This window comes from Notamacropus eugenii, chromosome 2 (genome assembly GCF_028372415.1).
Source record: "Notamacropus eugenii isolate mMacEug1 chromosome 2, mMacEug1.pri_v2, whole genome shotgun sequence".
NCBI classification, from domain to species: domain Eukaryota; kingdom Metazoa; phylum Chordata; class Mammalia; order Diprotodontia; family Macropodidae; genus Notamacropus; species Notamacropus eugenii.
The window spans coordinates 350,503,448-350,521,521 of record NC_092873.1 but is presented as its reverse complement, the minus strand read 5'-3'; the positions used below and the strand labels follow the sequence as shown (position 1 = coordinate 350,521,521).

Here is an 18,074-nt window from a genome sequence, read left to right as displayed (position 1 = left end):
GGGGGGGGGGGGGGCGTGTGTGTTCCTGTGTGTTTATGTGAAAACATTCCCATCTGAGTTGATTTCAAGTAGCTGACACCATTTGAGCCAAGCAACTGCTGATACAGATGGGTGGGTGGAGGAGCTGGGCTATAGGGAATCCAAGAAAGGAGTGGCCCTCATATTAGGGAGCTCACTAGGTGAATAGAGCACTGGGCCCAGAATCGGGATGACCTGAGTTTAAATCTGCCCTCAGACACTTACTAGAGGTGTGACCCTGCGCAAGTCACTTAACCCTGTTTGCCTCAGTTCCCTCCATTGTATAATGGGGTTAATAACTGTACCTACCTCCCAAGGTTGTTGTGAGGATCAAACTGAGGTAATATTTGTAAAGTGTATAAACAGTGCCTGGTATAGAGTAGGTACCTAATCAATTATTGTTTTTGTCTTTCCTTCCTTTAAGGATTCTTGGAGTGAAGTCAAGTTAATAGGCATTTATTAAGTTCTTACTTAACCACTGTCTGCCTCAGTTTCCTCATCTGTAAAATGGAGGTCATGCTAGCACCTACCTCACGGGGTTGTTGCCAGGATCAAATGAGATCATATTTGTAAAGTATTTTATAAACCTTTAAAAGTACCTTATAAGTGCTGGTACTATGATGATGATGACCATGATGTACCTGACTTACGTGCCACTTTCCTAGAGTGGAAGAGTAAGAGGATTCTGGGTTCCAGAGGTGGTGTCCTCAAGGGGCTATATGTGGAAGTCTCTCTGGAAAAAAGATCCAATAGGGAAAGAGTTATGGGTGGAGTGGAATGATCCTCAGCTTTCCTCCTCTTTTCTAGGACAGTATTCGGGACAAACTCCGCCCCATCTCAATCTTCATGAACTACTCCTTACCAGAGAAGCTTCCTGAGCACCCACGTCTGGGACTCCATTCCCTGGATGCCTTTCCTGTCCTTAATGAGGCCCAGCCCAAAGAGAACCAAACAGAGGTCAGTTAAGTAGGCATTTTGGAGTATACTAGGAGGGGAAAAGGCTAGGTAAGGGGAGGGACAGAAGAATCTAAGACCTGGGTAAGTCAGGTGGCTGAGAATGCCATAGGTCTGAGAGGGGGGAGGGTAATAAAATATACTGCAGGATTCAGGACCCTGAGTACTCTGCCTCTAAGAGGACTGTCAAGGGCTAAGGATGGGGGAGTATCCATTATCTGTCATATCTTATTGCATATGAATTTGGGGTCAGGGCAGCAACATTCCTCTTCTAGCCCAACTATTCCCTTGACATTAGGATTTCCAGGGATCATTTTTTTCCTGCAAACCTTTATCCACCTTACTGTTTTCCCCCTCCTCTCTTCATACCTTCAGATTCAGTTCCAGAAGGAGTGTGGTGTTGACAACAGGTGTGATAGTAACTTACAGCTTCAGGCTTCCTTCTTTGAAAATCTACGGCCCATTAAAAGGTGAGGGACCAGCCTGGGCCCCTGAACAGCCACTTTAGGGATCAGAGGACCAGACCTGTGCCTCATTGTACTGGTGGAACCTAGTGGGGGAGGGGCTGGGGGAGGTAGAATCTGGTTGGCCAAGAGGTACCTATAGGGATGGGTTCTGATTGGCTAAGAGGGAGATGAAGGCTAGAGGATGCCTCATTCTCCACCCTTCTTTCCTTCTTGACGTCTAGACTCCAGTACAGTCGGGATGTCCGGAAGCTGTCCCTGAACATCAATATAACCAACATGCCCAGCAGGGACCGAGCTGGAGAGGATGCTCATGAGGCCTTGCTCACCTTAGTTTTGCCTCCAACCTTACTTTTATCCTCTGTCCGCCCTGTGAGTCTGCCCGTTCCCATCCCCTGTTACTCATTGAAACCTCCAGAGGTCTGAATGGAAGAGTAGGGATATCACCATCCACATTCATTGGAATGCTTTGAGATTCACTGTGTGTCTCCCCCACCTCCACCTCTGTTTAATAAATGATCCTCCTGTTGCCGTTTGTGGTTGGGCTGGAAGAACTGGTTGAACGCCACCTGAGCTGGCCCAGCATCCTTGCTGCCTTCCCCTCACTTAACCTCCAGACCTAGAATTTCTTGGGATGGAGATTACCGAGTCATCCAGGAGGGGGAGAAAGCAGCAGTTCCCTGTTTGTGTGTGTGGAGGAAGGGTGGGAGGTAGTGAACTGGTGACTCTATCACTGAAGCATATTTTGGAAAGGAATGGACCAAATCCGACTAACTGTCCTTGTTCCCCAAATCTTTCTCCCATCTCATCCCCATCCCAAGACTGGACTGTGCCAGAGCAATGAGACCATCCTGTGTGAGCTGGGAAATCCTTTTAAGAGGAACCAGAAGGTAAGAGATTCAGGGAGGGATAGAGGCCCCATTGTAAGTCTTATAGGGTAGATTTCTGTGCCTTGATCATCCCTTTGTTTCCATCTGCTCCTATTCTCTGCCCTTTGGGCATAAGCTCCTTTAACCTTCCTGGTATTCCTGAAACCCAGGAAGATATCCTGGCCTAATTGAATTTTTCCTTCTTTGGCCCAGGAGTTTCTTGTTCTGTCCTTTTGCTCAGTGTTATAGAACCAGAGAAACAGAAGGGTGAAGAAGGAAACGTGTAATTGCAAGAGATGAGAGAGAATGGGCTGGGAAAATTCATTCAGTTCAACCAATGTCCCTCTAGAAAATTTGAGGATGAGCATCGCCACGTAGAACCTTTGTGGGCGTCAGGTGTATGCGCTACATTAGCTCCCAGCCACAACAATCCTCACTCCCTTCGATGGCTGTTGGCTCATTTCCTTATTTATTGTCTGAGGCAGTCAAGGGGTATGTTCTAGTATTTCCTCATAAATTAATAGAAACACAACCTCTCATTATTAATTAACTCTGATCCTCCATTCTAGTTTTTAAATAAACTGGAGAAATGTCTTCCATAAGATTTCATTCCTAGTTTTCCTTCTTCCTCTCTCACGTCTGTGTCTCTTTCTTTCTCCTTCCCTCCTCTATCCTAATTTCCTCTTTCTCTATCCCAGTTTTCCTCTCTCCCCTACTCCTTCCACCTCCCCCTCTTCCTTTCTTGCCCTATTTCTCCCTCTCTCTCTCTTTTTTGTCTCTGTCTCTCTCCTTTCCCTGTCTTTGTCTGTTGGTCCCTCCATCTTTCTCCCCTCTCTCCACACCTTTACAGGTTTAAGTAACATAATGTTAATGTTACTGGCTGTGTAATTTATTACCACTGCAACAAGCAGTACAAAGACATAGTTAAAAATTTCAACAATGTAGCATCTGTGAGAAAAATCACAGCCCAGGCAACCTTTAAGTAGAGGTTGCAACTGCTGAGGACTGTAGCGATACAAATCAGTTCTCTTGGGACTCCATCTCTGCAGAATAAAAGTTAGGCAGTTCTTCCAAAATGTCGCTTCTCATCTTCCGTGACTGTTAACTCACAAAGTCTCTCAAGAAGTTCTCTTTAGTTCTTTCTCCCATGGTCTCACAAAGTCTTCATCAGCAAGGACAGTTAATTCTCTCCAGATGACATTGAACAGCAGCTCCCCAAGGTTCCATTCTCTCTTAAAGATGCAGTAACTATAGTCTCAATGAGAGAAGCCATTGAAACGGACGTTACATTAGTACATAGTACAGTTGGTGCTGTACTAAGTGCTAAAGATAAAAAGAGGGGGAAAAAAAAGAAATAGTCCCTGCCTTAAAAACACAGACATCATTGGCAGAGGATGAGGGGCACAAAGAGACAGGGGAAGGAAAAGAGACGGTCAGTGAGAGTTGAGGGCAGAAGAGGTGGAAAATAAGTTGTGGAGGTAGAAGGGAAGAGAGACTCTCAGAAGGGGAAGAATACTGAATAAATATATTTCCAGTATTATACTTTCTTTACCTTGCACTTGACTATGAGGACAGGAATTCAGAGATCTCTAACCTCTCTCATTATACCTTCCCCTCAAAGATGGAGCTGTTTTTTGCCTTCGATGTCACAGGTATCACCCTACAGACTCGGGACATCCAAGTTCAGTTGCAGCTTTCCACGTGAGTGGGGATGGGGTAGATGGAATAAAGATGCAAAACAGCCAGACTTTTCAGTCTCTATCATGGGTGAGAAAACCTTTCCTCTACCATTCTCCACCCTGTTATATCTCCTTAGGTCCAGTCACCAGGATAACCTAAAGCCTGTGACCTTGATACTGCAGGTGGATTATACACTCCAGGCCTCTCTCAGCATGTGGGTAACTCCTTTTCTTGACCTGTTTCTTCACATATTCTGCAAGCTCCACTCACTTCCTTTAGCCTGAATCCTTCAGTTCACCTAAGTCTCTTATCACACAAACACTATCCTTGTGCTATTTCCCATTCTGTTTCCTCCGTCTTATAGCCTATCTCTTCTGTTCTCTCTGTTCCATAGCCTCTCCCCCTTCCTTATTTTCTCCATTTCCCTCATTTATCATCTCTTTCAGCTGTACCTGCTGTCCCTGCCTCCCTCTCCCTCCCCCCTCCCCCAACCCACATACTCAAGTTCTTATCTGTCCCTTCACAGGGTGAATCACCGGCTACAGAGTTACTTTGGGGGAACAGTGATGGGAGAGTCAGGCATGAAAGATGACACTGATGTGGGGAGCCCTATCGCCTTTGAATTTAAGGTATGGAAAATTCTGGGGCGAGGAGAAGTATTGGGTCAGAAGGATGGTGGTAAGGAGGAAGTTGGGCATTTTTGGAAGAGCTGGGATTGGTTGAGAGGTCATGGGTTAAGGAAGTAGTCATCATGAAAGACTGGCTGAGGGAATATGATGACCCGAGGACAGAAGGGCTGGGGAGGTTGGGGTGGTAATGTCAGGTCCAGTATTAGGGGAGAGGGGTCAATCTGGGGTGATAACCTTGGTGCTAACATACCTTGTGGGGTCTTCCTTCCTCACAGGTGGGCTCCATGGATGAGGGGCTGGCAGCTTTGGGAACTCTGTTCCTGGGGCTAGAATGGCCATATGAAGTTAGTAATGGAAAATGGCTTCTGTACCCCACTGAGATCATTGTCCGAGGCAATGAAAGCCAGACTTGCCAGCCACCTGGGGACCTTATCAACCCCCTCAACCTTACCGTAAGCAAATCTTTCTCCTCATTTCCCCTGCCTAGCTCATCTGGCATCTAGATATCACCTCTACCAATTACCAAGGGGCTAGCTCTGCCTGGAAAAATGAGGCATTGAGCTTCACCTGTTGAGACTTGCCCTGTTACTTACTTTGGCCTAGACTGGCTCTCCTTTCTTCTTCTTTATCCTCTCTCCATCTATATGGTCTCCTTTTCTCCTTCCTCTATTCCTTTTCTTCCTATCTGTCTCTTTCCAACAGATTTCTAAGAATGGGTCCTCTTCCCAGCGACGATGGCGAAGGGAGCTGGATTCTAGAGAATCGCAGGTACCTCCTCCGATCATCCTGGCCACTGCCAAGAGGGCAGAGTCCGAGACTGTGTTGGTGAGTGTCCAGGGAAAAGGGGCTGACACTTGGTGGATTTGGTGTCAACCTAGCTGGACCCCCTACTCCAGCCTCAGAAACATGATAGGGGCTGGAAGGAAATTCAGAACATCATAGCATTTGCAGCAGAAAAGGGCCCTGGAGGTCATCCAGTCTAACATTTCAGTTTAAAGAGAAGGAAAGTTATGTCAAGTCAAATCAAGTCAAGAAGTATTTATTATGTACCTACTCTGTGCCAGGCACAGTGGTAAGCATTGGAGATACAGAGAAGTTGAAAATAAAAAAGTAGTCCCTGGTCTGAAAGACCTCACAACCTCTAATGGGGAAGACAATATATAAATACATATAATATGTAAATAAACAATATAGAAATAGCTATGCACAAACAAGACATAAATAAGTGGGATATAATTAATAGAGAAAAGGCATTAAGGGGGACTGAGAAAGGCTTCCTGCAGATGGTGGGATTTTAACTGGGACCGGAAGGAAGTCAGGAGGCAGAGGTGAGGAGGGAGAAAATTATAGGCCTGGAGGAAAACAGAGAAAATGCCTGGAGTCAGGAGATGGGGAAGTTTCTTGAAGGCTGATGTTGATCTGTTGAAGAGTATATGGAAAGGAGTTAGGTATGAAAACAGCTGGAAAGGTAGGAAGGGGCCGCGTTAAGGTCTTGAAAAGCCAAGCAGTAGATTTTTTATTTGAAACAAGTAAAGAGAAACTAAGCAACTTGTTCTGGTTCAAAGAGTAGCAGACGTAGATCCAAATATGATGTTACGTCTGCTGTTATTAAGATGATGGGCCACTGGGGTTAGGGTTAGGATAATGTGGAGCAGAAGGCCTGAAAACCATGCCATGGAAGGATCAGTTGAAGGAGCCAGGAGTGTTTATTCTTGGGAAAAGGAGACTTAGAAAGGAGCCAATGGCAGCTCTTAAATTTTTAAGCTATTATATTGGAGTATTTACATTACTAAAGTATTACGTAAGTCACCTTAAGTATTAAAGATATTTAAGTATTTATGCTGTCATGTAGAAAAAGCATTAGATTCATCCTGCTTGGATCTAGAGGGTACAATTTAGGACCACAAAGGTAGAAGATGCTGCTTAATGTAGGAGAAACTTGCTAAGAATTAGTTATCTAAAAATGAGAAGGGCTTCTTAGCAAAGTAATGGAAGTATGTATTCAAGCAGAAGAATCTCATTTGTCTTAGCCTTTATTTATTTTAGCCATAAGTCTTCCAGAAATAATACTTTGGGGGTTAAATTTAGCATTATTTAATCCAAGCATTTCTAATTTAGAAAGAGAAATGTCCAAAGTGTCATAGTACCACCCCCACCCTATCCCTATGCCCTTGAATATCTAGGTGGAAGAGTGAATGTTCCGGAATCAGGAAGACATGAGTTCAAATCCAGCCTCAGACGCTTACTAGCTATGTGACTCTGAGCAAGTCACTTCCTCTCGATCTCAGTTTCCTCATCTGCAAAATGGAAATAATAATAGCAGCTATCTCCCAAAGTTGTTACGAGGATCAAATGGGATGTTTGTAAAGCACTTTGCAAACCTCAGAGGGCTATATAAATGCTAGCCATCGTTATGATTATATCTCTGAAATAAAGTAATTTGATGTAACATCACTAAGAATCCAGAAGAAGGGAAAGATGATGTCAAAGGCCAGTGTTAGCTTTGGGTTAACAGTCTTCCCTACCTAATAGAACCAGGTCACTTAATCTTTTCCTAAGCCTCCTCAGTTGCTCTTTTGACCCCATCTCTTAATTGTTCTGAAAGAATCTGAAGACCCACCTTCCAGTGATCCATACCCTTATTCTTTCTGAATGGAGAAAGAGGGACTGCCCACAGTTGGGGCAGGGTCATGCTTTTGATCTAGTTTTGTACTTGTGCTAGCTTTTAGCAAACTCCTAGTTTCAGGGAGGAGATGGGGGAGAAAGGACTGAGACCCAAATGAGGGCAGTTGGTGTTCAGTCGTTTTTCAACTGTGTCCAACTCTTTGTGACTCCATGTGGAATTTTCTTGGTAGAGATGAGTGGTTTGCCATTTCCTTCTCCAGCTTATTTGACAGATGAGGAAACTGAGGCAAACAGGGTCACACAGCTAGTGTCTAAGGCCAGATTTGAACTCAGGAACCATGGCTAGTAAGTGTCTGAAGTTGGATTTGAACTCAGGAAGATGAGTCTTCCTTATTCCAAGTACAAATTCAGTCCAAGTTCACTGTACCACCTAACTGCCCAAATGAAATTGAGAATGTTTTGGCTAGAGGGAACAGGGCTGGTTGGTAGGGGTAATGGAGTACTTTGAGGAATGGAGTACGGAGAGCAGGGTTGGAAAGGAAGGGAAGTTGGAATGGGTACATAGGTTGTGGTGGATCAGTCTATTCAAGCCTCTCCTCAAGTATATGGGCTTTCAATTTCATCTTTTTGTCTCCAGTGACTAATTAGGTATTTGGCACATAGTGGGCACTTAATAAATGCATATTGGATGAATCAGTAAAAGGATATGGAGGTATGGATATATGGTAGCCTGCTTGTCTGACTAGAGCATATATGGATATACTAGGTAGACAGAACAAGGACCATGAGGGGAAAATCTATGAAAGAAAGGCTAAGTTACTTGGAGAAGATTTCCTTATTTGTTTTCTGCTCAATCTAGTCCTGTGCCAATGGTCGAGCTCACTGTGTGTGGCTTGAATGCAGTATTTCTGATGTCTCAGTACCCTCCACCGTGACGATTTGGGCACGAGTGTGGAACAGCACCTTCATCGAGGTTAGTGATTATCTTAGGTGGAGTAGAGGAGTCCAAGCTCCAGTGCCACCCCCTGTCTCAGACATTTTGGGGGGACAAGGGGGAAAGAATGAACTAACCTCACTAGGCATGTCCCAGCAAGGCCCCATCATCCTGGCCCAACCTTTACGATAGCCTGGTATCTTTATTTGGCTCTCTCTGGGTGATTGCCGTGTGACTGTGTGTAATGGTGTAGCAAGTGGTGTAGCAACTTTAGTTCACATGTATCTGGATAATTTTGTCTGTTTGTGAGGTGTCTTTGATGTTTCCATATTCAGTCAGTATGCCTGTGGGTAGGGGGGACAACTGACTAGAGAAACACTGGGGTGAACAAAAAGGAGATTGGTGGCCAGTCTGTGGAGATAGGTCATGGACCCAAGCATACAAGAACCTTCTCTCCTGAATCTGCCTGTGTGGTTAGGTTTTTGTCGATGCCATCTGGGCATAAGGGTTCTGATTGGGGGGGGAGGGTCATGAGGAACACTGGCTATTACTACACCCTGCCTTCCATTGCAGGATTACAGTGATTTTGACAGGGTCAGAGTGGAGGGCTTTGCCACACTCTTCCTCCGAACCAACATCCAGACCATCAATATGGATAACAAGACGACGCTGGTGAGTTACAAACAGGAATAAAAGGGTTTGCTTACTTTCCCTTATTGTCTGCTCACTGCCAGAAGGCTTTATTTATATGGTACTTTCCAAAGCCTTCCCATATCCACTATCTTGGCAATCTTGGCTGTTCCCCTCCTCGTCTCTGCCTGTTGAGGAATGCAGATGGCATTGTTCTTAATTTGCAGATTAAGAAATTGAGGCTCCGCCAGGTAAAGGGATTTGCACAAAACTAGGCAGTAGTAATGGTCAGAAGGAGAACCTAGCATCCTAACTCCCAATCTAAGTTTCTTTTTCTTACACCATACTCAAAAGGTTAAGGCAGGGGTGGGGAACCTGCAGTCTCGAGGCCACATGTGGTCTGGAGGTTGCATGTTCCCCATCCCTGGGCTTAAGATAAGAGTACAGATTGTCTTTAACAGCAAGTCAAACGCTGAAATCTTCTCATATTTGTGTGTACATGCTAGAGGCAGGAATTGGGGGTGGAAGAAGAAGGGGACACAAAGGTCTTGTACATGGGACAGATTCTTCTCCAATTGTGGGATCACAGGGATGGACAGACTGATATTTGCTGGTCAAACAGGAATTTTTCCTCGGCCTTCTGGCGCCCCCTTCTGGGAGACAGCCAAACTGCAGGGTCCCTTGGCTGGGAAAAAAGGAATTGGGGGAGAAGGAGGAAAGGTAAGGCATTCTGCTAAATGGCCCTTCTCTCTTCTCTGTCAATGCCCATCCACCCACTCTAGTTTTCTGTGGACATTGACTCAGAACTGACAGAAGAGTTGCCTGCTGAGATTGAGCTCTGGCTGGTCCTGGTGTCTGTGGGAGCTGGGCTGTTACTGTTGGGACTTATCATTCTCTTGCTTTGGAAGGTAGGCACCCCTTCCACATCCATCCCCCTCCCTGCTCATTCCATCCCCTCAGGTCCCCTTCCCCCTCCTTTCTCCTCTTCCTAATTCCTTCTTCCCCATCTCCCTACCCTCCCTATTTCTCTGTAGTCCCCACATTAGATATTATCCTGGTAGCATCAATGAAGTAAAAGCTCTTGTCAAGGGATACAGCTCAGAGTTGGAGATGAGGATCTAAGGAGTCCACAGACTCTAGCCCCAGTTGTATCCCTATGACCACCACAGGCCTAGTGATGGGATCCATGTCTCCCAAGCCCCTCCTAGCTCAAGGAATGGGACCTAAGTGTCCCATCCTCCAACCCTTGCATCTTTGCAACTATCCTCACCCTCTCAGATGGGGACACACCCAGACCCACCCCACCCTTTGACTCTGCATCGCCCTCCCCCACAGTGTGGCTTCTTCAAACGAGCTAGCACTCGAGCCCTGTATGAAGCCAAAGGGCAAAAGGCGGAGATGAAGAGCCAGCCTTCTGAGACGGAGAGGCTGACCGATGACTACTGAGGGGAGACCCATCCCTCCCCGCCCCACACACACCCCGGGTAAATCCTTCCCTTTATAACTAACAAAACCAAAATTCCTCTCCGATCCCTGCAGCCTTTGTGGGGCTCAGTCTGTTCTGTCTTCTCCTCCTGTGATTCCCTCTTCACATCACTCTTATCCAAGGTGTCTTCAGATTTCCCCTCTTCACCTTGGCTCTAGATACCCACTTTGGGAAGAGAAAAGACTTTGATGGTGTAGCGGAAGACCATAAAAACACAAATCCAGGGTTCCTTTCCCCTATTCTGCATACCTGGACCACTCCCCCTGTCCCTAAAGGGAGTTGGCTTGTCTCCTTCCAAGTTTCATAGCTCCCCTCCAAACCAGAGAAGTGGGATCAGGGAGAGGCCCTTGAGCATGAAAAGCCACAGGGGCTTGAGCTTTTAGGGGCTCCATTCCAGCCTGGGCAGAAGCGACTGGGAGTAGGTTCTTTCCTAATAACCTTCTCCAGTTCTGAAACAAATTTCTAGGCCTATCTTGGTCACTTCCCCCAGGCCCAAAGCCAAGTGGAATCCCTGGAGGAGGCAGAGAATTATTAGATACATTTCATGTTGGATGATCCTATGTTTTTTAAAGAACCTCCCTGGGGACATATGTATGTGTATATATATATGTATATGTATGTATATATATATACATATATATGTATATTATTGTTTTACTTTTTCCTTCAATTGCCCTGCTTGGAATTGTAGGATCTCTTTCTGGACTGACCCCTTCCTTTCTCCCTGCAATACTCCCACCCAAGAACCTCAGTTTCTGTCCCTGCATCTCTACTTTCCTTCTGTTTCATTCTGCCTATATCTTTCAATTCCTCTTCCTCTTTATCAAGCAGGTCTCCTGCTAAGGGAGGGGAGGGATGGGGTGGATGGAGGTATGCTATTTTGGGTTGTGTGGGGAGGAGATCCCTGATTTTCAAGAGTTCCTGACTTAGTGAATGGAGTAGAGGGAACTGTATGGAAGGGCCCGGGAAAAGCTGGTACCAAAGGCTAAACCATGTTTTCTTTGGGAAAAAGGAAATAGAGAGAAGGGGAAATTCTACTGGAAGACTGGGGAGGGGAGGTCAAGGACACACTCCTCTTGGAGCACATTTGGCCTGCTAGCTTGAAACAGCTGGATGATGGGGTACTAACATTTCTTATTTTCTCTCTTCCCTCCTTGGGGATTCTCTACTTTCTGTTTATTCCCTCTTGACAACCTATACAGTGTGATTTCTTCAAACGGACCCATTATTACTGGATCATGCCAAAGTACCATGCTGTGCGGATACGGGAGGAGGAGAGGTACCCACCCCCAGGGGGCATACTACCCCCCAAGAAGCACTGGGTTACCAACTGGCAGGATCGGGACCGATACTACTGATATTTTCCTATGCTTCCATCTGTGCCTGTCTTCACTGCCCACTTCCCCAAATCCAACCCCTCTCCATTCTATTTATCTTAAGTTATGGCTCCTGCTGCCTGCAGGGGGCACCACTTGGTCCTTGGCACCTTTGGACCCAGGATTCTTTTCCTCATCTGCAACTATGACCAGGGAAGTGCCTTCCCTTCCCTTCCTAAACATAATCCCTTGCCTCTTCTCTCTCTCTCTCTCTCTCTCTCTCTCTCTCTCTCTCTCTCTCTCTCTCTCTCTCTCTCCCTCTCTCCCCTCCCCATTCCTCCCCCCTCCTTCCCCCCCACCCCAATTACTCATTCCTCCCTCCTCTTTCTGGCTTTTACATGAGGAGGGACTATGGACATTTGCTATGACCATGTTCACACTACCCTTTGTCCCTGCATACATGTGATCCCATGTACATGTTCAAGGGGTTTACTTGCATACATGTGACCATGCATGGAATATCCCGGTCTTTGCTGGTGCCAAAACCTGGATGTCCTTCCCCATTTTCTTCCTGCCTTCTCCAAATCTTGCTTAACCCCCTTTGACCCCCTGATCCCTTGGGGTCAGGAAGAATGAAAACCCCCAAGTCTTACGGGGAAAGAATCATTCTTGACATTCACACTGGACCTAATTTGAGCCATAGCCACTGGATTGACTCTTCTTGGGGGTGATGATGACTGCTCAAGTTGGGCCAGGGATGACCCCCATCTAAGGCCACTGGCCATTCACAGACAGCAAAAAGAGAAACTTCTAAGGTGGGGAGGAAATTGACGGGTCTTTGACCAGCCGAAAGGATGTCCTTCATAGCCCCTCTCAAAGGCTTCCTCGATTCTCCCTCCCCATCACAGACTGAATCTGCAGAAAATGTAGCATCCAACAGAAAAGTTAGAAACAAGATTGCTGCCTGACAATGGTCACTGTCCAGGGTGAAAGATATACAAGGAGATGGCATTGATGTGATCAGATAAGGGAGACTTGGAAGAAAGGAGGGGGATTGGCAAGGTGGGCTGGGTATGAGATGGGAATGGCCATCATTTCTCCACCCCACCCCTCTGCCTCACTGGGGTGGAAAAGGGAAAATGGCAGTGACCATCCCTGGATCCTAGCAAGGCAAATGGGGGAGGAGGGTGAGCTGAGAGAAACAGACGACTGAATGAATGTAGAGTAGGGCCTGGGTCTTTGGAGACAAGCCCTTGCCCTCCCCCAGCTGGACTTCTTCCTCCACCACTACTCTCCATAACAGCTACTTCTTCATTTTTCCCTTGTACTCCCCCCCGCCCAACTCCTCACCATGAGGAAGTGGTCTGATACCACTGAGGAGAGTATGGTTCTTGGAGGTCAAAGTCTTGATTATCCGCACTGGGGCTAAGACACAAAATACCTCCCTCCTCTGCCCAAGGGAGGTCAATGAAACCTTGAGGTTAACAGACTCTCAAGTCTGGCTCCTTGGATGCTAAGGTTAAAAAGCTACTGTTTGTTCTCCTCCCCTGGGCCCTCTATACCCCCTCTTCCAAGGTACTGTAGCAGGGGAGCCCCCTCCCCACCCTTGTGCCTTCACTGTATATAGGCTTCTGGTGGCAACCAATAAATTGCTTCTGATTTGTAAGATATAGTGTCTTATGCTATTGTCCCACTTGTATCAAACATCACCTGCCACCAGGGGATAAATTCTTGTTCAGGGGTCATCATGGGTCTCCCCTTCTGATAGAGGAGCCCCCATCTCTGCTCTCTGAGATGTCCTAGGTTGATGAGAGATCATCACTACGCTCAGGGAGATCAATGGCTGATGGTTGGGACCAATCATTGGAAATAAGTCAAGCAACATTGATTAGCCATCTGCCAAATGATGGAAATACAAAGACAGAAATGACTTGCCTTCAAGGAGTTATACAGTCTTTAGGGGGAAATAGAACATATCTATTTATACAAAATACAAGGCAGATTCAAGGGGTGAGAGGAAGTTGGTGGGAAGGTTAAGAAAGGCTTTGTGTAGAAGGTTGTGCAGGAATAGTGTTCTGAGAGAAATGAGGAGTTCCGAGAGGTAGTGGCTAGGTAAGAGTGATTTCCAGTCATGGGAGATGACCAATGCAAAGGCAAGGAGATGGGAGATGGAGTGTCCAACGAAAAATAGCACGAAGCCTAGAATTCTTGGGCCAATTAGTATGGGAAGGGGGATAACGTATGACAGACAATGTATGGGAGGGTTAGATGGCACAGTGGATAGATCACTGGGTTTGTAATCAAGAAGACTCATCTTCATGAGTTCAAATTCAGCCTCAGACGCTAATTATGTGACCCTGGGTAAGTCACTCTCAGTTTCCTCATCTGTCAAATGAGCTGGAGAAGGATATGGCAAACCACTCGTATCTTTGCCAAGAAAACCCCAAATGGGGTCAGGGAGAGTTAGACATGACTGAACAACAAGATTGGAAAAGTTTATTAGGGTTGGATTGTGAAGGGCTTTAAAAACTAAGTGGAAAAATTTATATTTGATCCTAGAGACAATAGGGAGCCATTGGAGTTTATTGAGTGGAGGAGTGGCATGGTCAGATCTGCATTTTAGGAAAGTTGCTGTGGCCATCCTGTGGGGGACAGATTGGAGAAAAGAGAGACAATTGGGAAGCTATTTTAAAAGTCCAGGCTGGAGATGATAATTATGATGGTGGCTACATAAGGAGAGAAAAGAAAATAGATGAAATAAATTTTGCGAAAGTGGAAACAAGATTTGGCAACTGATTAGATATGTTGGATGAAAAGCAGTGAGGTCAAGTATGATGCTGAGGTTGTGAACCTGAAAGGATGGTGATGACCTTTTCAAAAATAGAGAAGTTCAGTAGGAGGTGAGTTTAGTGGGGATTATTTGAATTTGAAAATCCTATGGAGGGGCAGCTAGGTGGTGCAGTAGGTAGAGTACTGGCCCTGGAGTCAGGAGGACCTGAGTTCAAATCCAGGCTCAGACATTCGATGTGTGACCCTGGGCAAGTCACCTAATCCTGATTGCCTCAAAAAAGAAATAAAGGCCTGTGAGACAACCAAGTGGAAATATCTAGTTGGCAATTGGAGACGCACAACTGGCACTCAACCAAACTCCTAAAAAAGCTATTTATGCTTCTCACCTCCAGTTCCTCTCCTTTAACTCACTTCTCAACCCTTTGCAATCTGGCTACTGATCTCATCACTTTAATTCTCTCCAAAGTTACTGATGATCCCAATTGCTGGACTGGATGGTCTTGCCCAGTCCTTGACTCTCTTTGTATCCCCAGCACTTAATGCAGCACCTGGCACATAGTGGGAGCTTCATATGTGCTTATTGCCTGATGGATTGACTTCTCAGCAGCTTCTGGCTCTGCTGACCATCTTCTACTGGATAATCCTCCCTCTCTGGGTTTTGGAAATCCTGTTTTCCTGGTTTTCCTCCTACCTGTTTGCTCCTTCCCAGTCTCTTTTGATGGTTTACCATCCACATTACATCCTCTTTACTCTGTTTCCCAAAACTCTATCCTGAGTTTTCTTCTCTCTCTGCCTTCTCTCACTTGGTGCCCTCACAGCTCCCATAGGTTAATCATCAACTCTGTGCAGATGACTCTTGAATCTTTATATCCATCTCTAGGGCTAAGGAATGGATTATAGATGATGATCTTAAGAGTGTCTAGGGAATGGAAGAAGTAAAACTAAGTCAGGGAAGACTTCCTACAAGAGGGGAATATTAAGCATTTTGACATAGGCTGAGTGAATGGCCTTAGCTGGGATGCTTCTTCTGAGTCTTATAGAATCATAGATTTAGTTTTGGAAGGGAATTGAGAAGGTAACTAGTCCAACTAATAGACAATGGGTGAGAGGGAGGATCCTTCAAGGCAAAGGGATAATCTGACCTCCTACTTCCCAACCCCAATCCTGGATCCCTTTTTGGCTTTTTCTCTTGGTGAGTGAATAAGGATGAAGACAGAATCATAGAATCTTGAAGCCAAAGGGAATCACAATGGTCAGCTAGACCAGCCCACACTGAAACAGGAATCTCTTCTGTGATATGTCCAATATGTGGCCATCTAGTCTCCACTTCACGATTTGGGACTCATTACTTGGAGTCCATTCTTTTTGTTGAATAGCTCTGAGTGAAGCTATTCCCCCAAAATGCACTTGAAATTGTGAGTTAGGTCCTCAGAGAATGGCTTCTATGTTGAGTTCTAGAGATAATCCTGTGACACTGTAACACTATAGCCCAAAGGCCCCTACCAGTGTGCTTCTAATTAACAATCAGCCAGTAGATACAAGAAGTCCTTTAATGGCATTTACTAAGATTGCATCATCAGAACAGTAGTTATATAACAATCTTTCTATAAACTTGGAACATCATTTTCCACTAATTCAGCATCCATTGGAATGGGCACGTACAGAGAATTCAATGTAGGGAACACTAGCGACCAAGGCAACTCATAGTTCCTGGTATTACAGAGCCTAAAAAGCCTTTCTTCATGGAGCCCTCATGCAGCAACCCATGGGCTCAGGGTCTTTGATGGGTGGGTTACTGAGCTGGGCTCCCAGTATTTGTTCCTTTCTATAGCTTGATTCTTGATTGCCAGGACCAGCTCTCTCTTGAATCCATAATCTTCTCTGCTGCCAGCTTCAAGGAATGGCTGCAGCTGCCTCTTTCCTTCAGTTATTGCCTTTCTGTGTCTGTGTGGAATATGTCTTTATCTTGTGCCTCATACTTGTGACTGGGCTGTCTCCCTCACTTGCAAAGCTAAAGACTGTTGTTCTTCATCCTTCCTTGAAGAAGACCAAAGACATCAGGAAGATGATGTCTTGACTTGCAAGTGAATTGAATTGAAGTGAGGCAGGACTACGCAAAGTCATCAGTCTCACTGTCTCCTCCAGAGTCACTGCAGTCCAGTGGTAAGGCAACTGGTTGTGGCTCTCATGGTTAAAGAAGGGAAGAAGAGAGAGAATTCTTCTTCTGCAGGAGTCTCATTCCACAACTAATACAAACTTTGTCTCCTGGAAGTCCCAACTATTTTGTACAGGTTATCCTTGGGTCAGTCCATCAATCAGTCAGTGGAATTGACTGTTGATTCACTTGGGTATGCGCACCTTATAAAGGGATCAGTAGTTAGAGGCATCTTTAGAAGTTGGTTTATCACAGAACTTGAGAAATGGAAGCGGCCTCAGTAGCCATCTAGTCCAACTTATATAAGAAAGGAAGCCCCACAAAAACAGCCAACAAATGATCACCCACATACCACCCAACCCCTGCTTCAAGACTCCAAGGAAAGAAAACTATCACCTCCCTAGGCCACTCATTCCATTTTTGGAAAGTTCTCATTGTTAAGAAGTAGAACCCTTCACTAACACCTTGTGATTATATTCTTGGCTAGGGGTTAAAGGGTTGGTAAAAAAAACCAATTCCACTACACTTAAGATTTTTCCCCCTCTTACATCAAGCCAAAATTCTTTAATTTCTACTCATTGCTCATAGTTCTGCCCTATGAGATCAAACAAAACAAATTTGTCACCATTGGTTTGTGACAGTCCTTCAAATGTTTGAAAAAAAGCCAACTTGTTCCCCCCAATTTTTCTATTTTCCAAGCTAAAAGTCCTAGTTCCTTTAATGGATCCGCATATGATTAGTCTGTAGTTCTCTTACTGTCCTGGTTCACTTTCCGTGGGCTGACAATACTTTGCCAATGTTTATCCTTCTTTCCAAAGACTGGTGGGACCAAGGACAATACAATACTCAAGTGTGATCTGATTGAGACAGAGGAAAGTGCCTTCATATATGTATATATGTGTGTGTGTGTATGTGTGTTTCCTTGTGTGTAAAATGAGTTGAAGGAAATAGCAACCACTCCATTATGTATATACATACATATACATATACATACACATATGCAATGTAATATAATATATAATATCTTACATATATATAATATATAGTCATATATTGTCTTATTATTAATATTATATATATTATAATATATATATGTTGCCAATATAGCCCTCTTTATATTCTTAATTGTTCAGCTCAGGCATGTCCAACTCTTTGTGACCCCATTTAGGGTTTTCTCAGCAAAGATATTGAATTGTTTGCCACTTCCTTCTCCAGTAACTTTACAGATGAGGAAAGTGAGGCAGAGTTGTGACTTGCCCAGGATCAGACAGCCAGTATCTGAGACCAGATTTGAACTCAGAAAGATGAGTCTTCCTGACTCTAGACCTGGCACTCTATCCACTGTGACACTTGGCTGCAAAATTCTAAATTGGATGCTTATATAAGAGGAATTAAGTGGAAGCCTCTGAATATGATGAACTTCCATAACATATAGAACATCTGATGAGCACTACTTCAGGGAAAACATGGGCATGTCCATTGATATTTTGAAAACACTTGGGGAGATGATTATCAGATACTCTA

The 18,074-nt window shown here is 45.1% G+C and overlaps 1 protein-coding gene across 1 annotated transcript in view; it reads left to right on the top strand.

Moving 5' to 3' along the window:
- The window catches only part of ITGA3 (integrin subunit alpha 3), a 33,968-nt gene extending 20,695 nt beyond the window's left edge, over positions 1-13,273 (top strand). Inside the window, exons 13-26 of the mRNA XM_072646096.1 lie at positions 826-975; positions 1,348-1,442; positions 1,661-1,808; positions 2,258-2,326; positions 3,927-4,006; positions 4,122-4,199; positions 4,512-4,614; positions 4,890-5,066; positions 5,317-5,439; positions 8,099-8,212; positions 8,747-8,845; positions 9,586-9,711; positions 10,139-10,287; positions 11,492-13,273. Coding sequence (XP_072502197.1) covers positions 826-975; positions 1,348-1,442; positions 1,661-1,808; positions 2,258-2,326; positions 3,927-4,006; positions 4,122-4,199; positions 4,512-4,614; positions 4,890-5,066; positions 5,317-5,439; positions 8,099-8,212; positions 8,747-8,845; positions 9,586-9,711; positions 10,139-10,249 — 1,473 coding nt within the window. The 3' untranslated portion in view covers positions 10,250-10,287; positions 11,492-13,273. The remainder of the gene's footprint in view (positions 1-825; positions 976-1,347; positions 1,443-1,660; positions 1,809-2,257; positions 2,327-3,926; positions 4,007-4,121; positions 4,200-4,511; positions 4,615-4,889; positions 5,067-5,316; positions 5,440-8,098; positions 8,213-8,746; positions 8,846-9,585; positions 9,712-10,138; positions 10,288-11,491) is intronic.
- Positions 13,274-18,074: the final 4,801 nt, after the last annotated feature.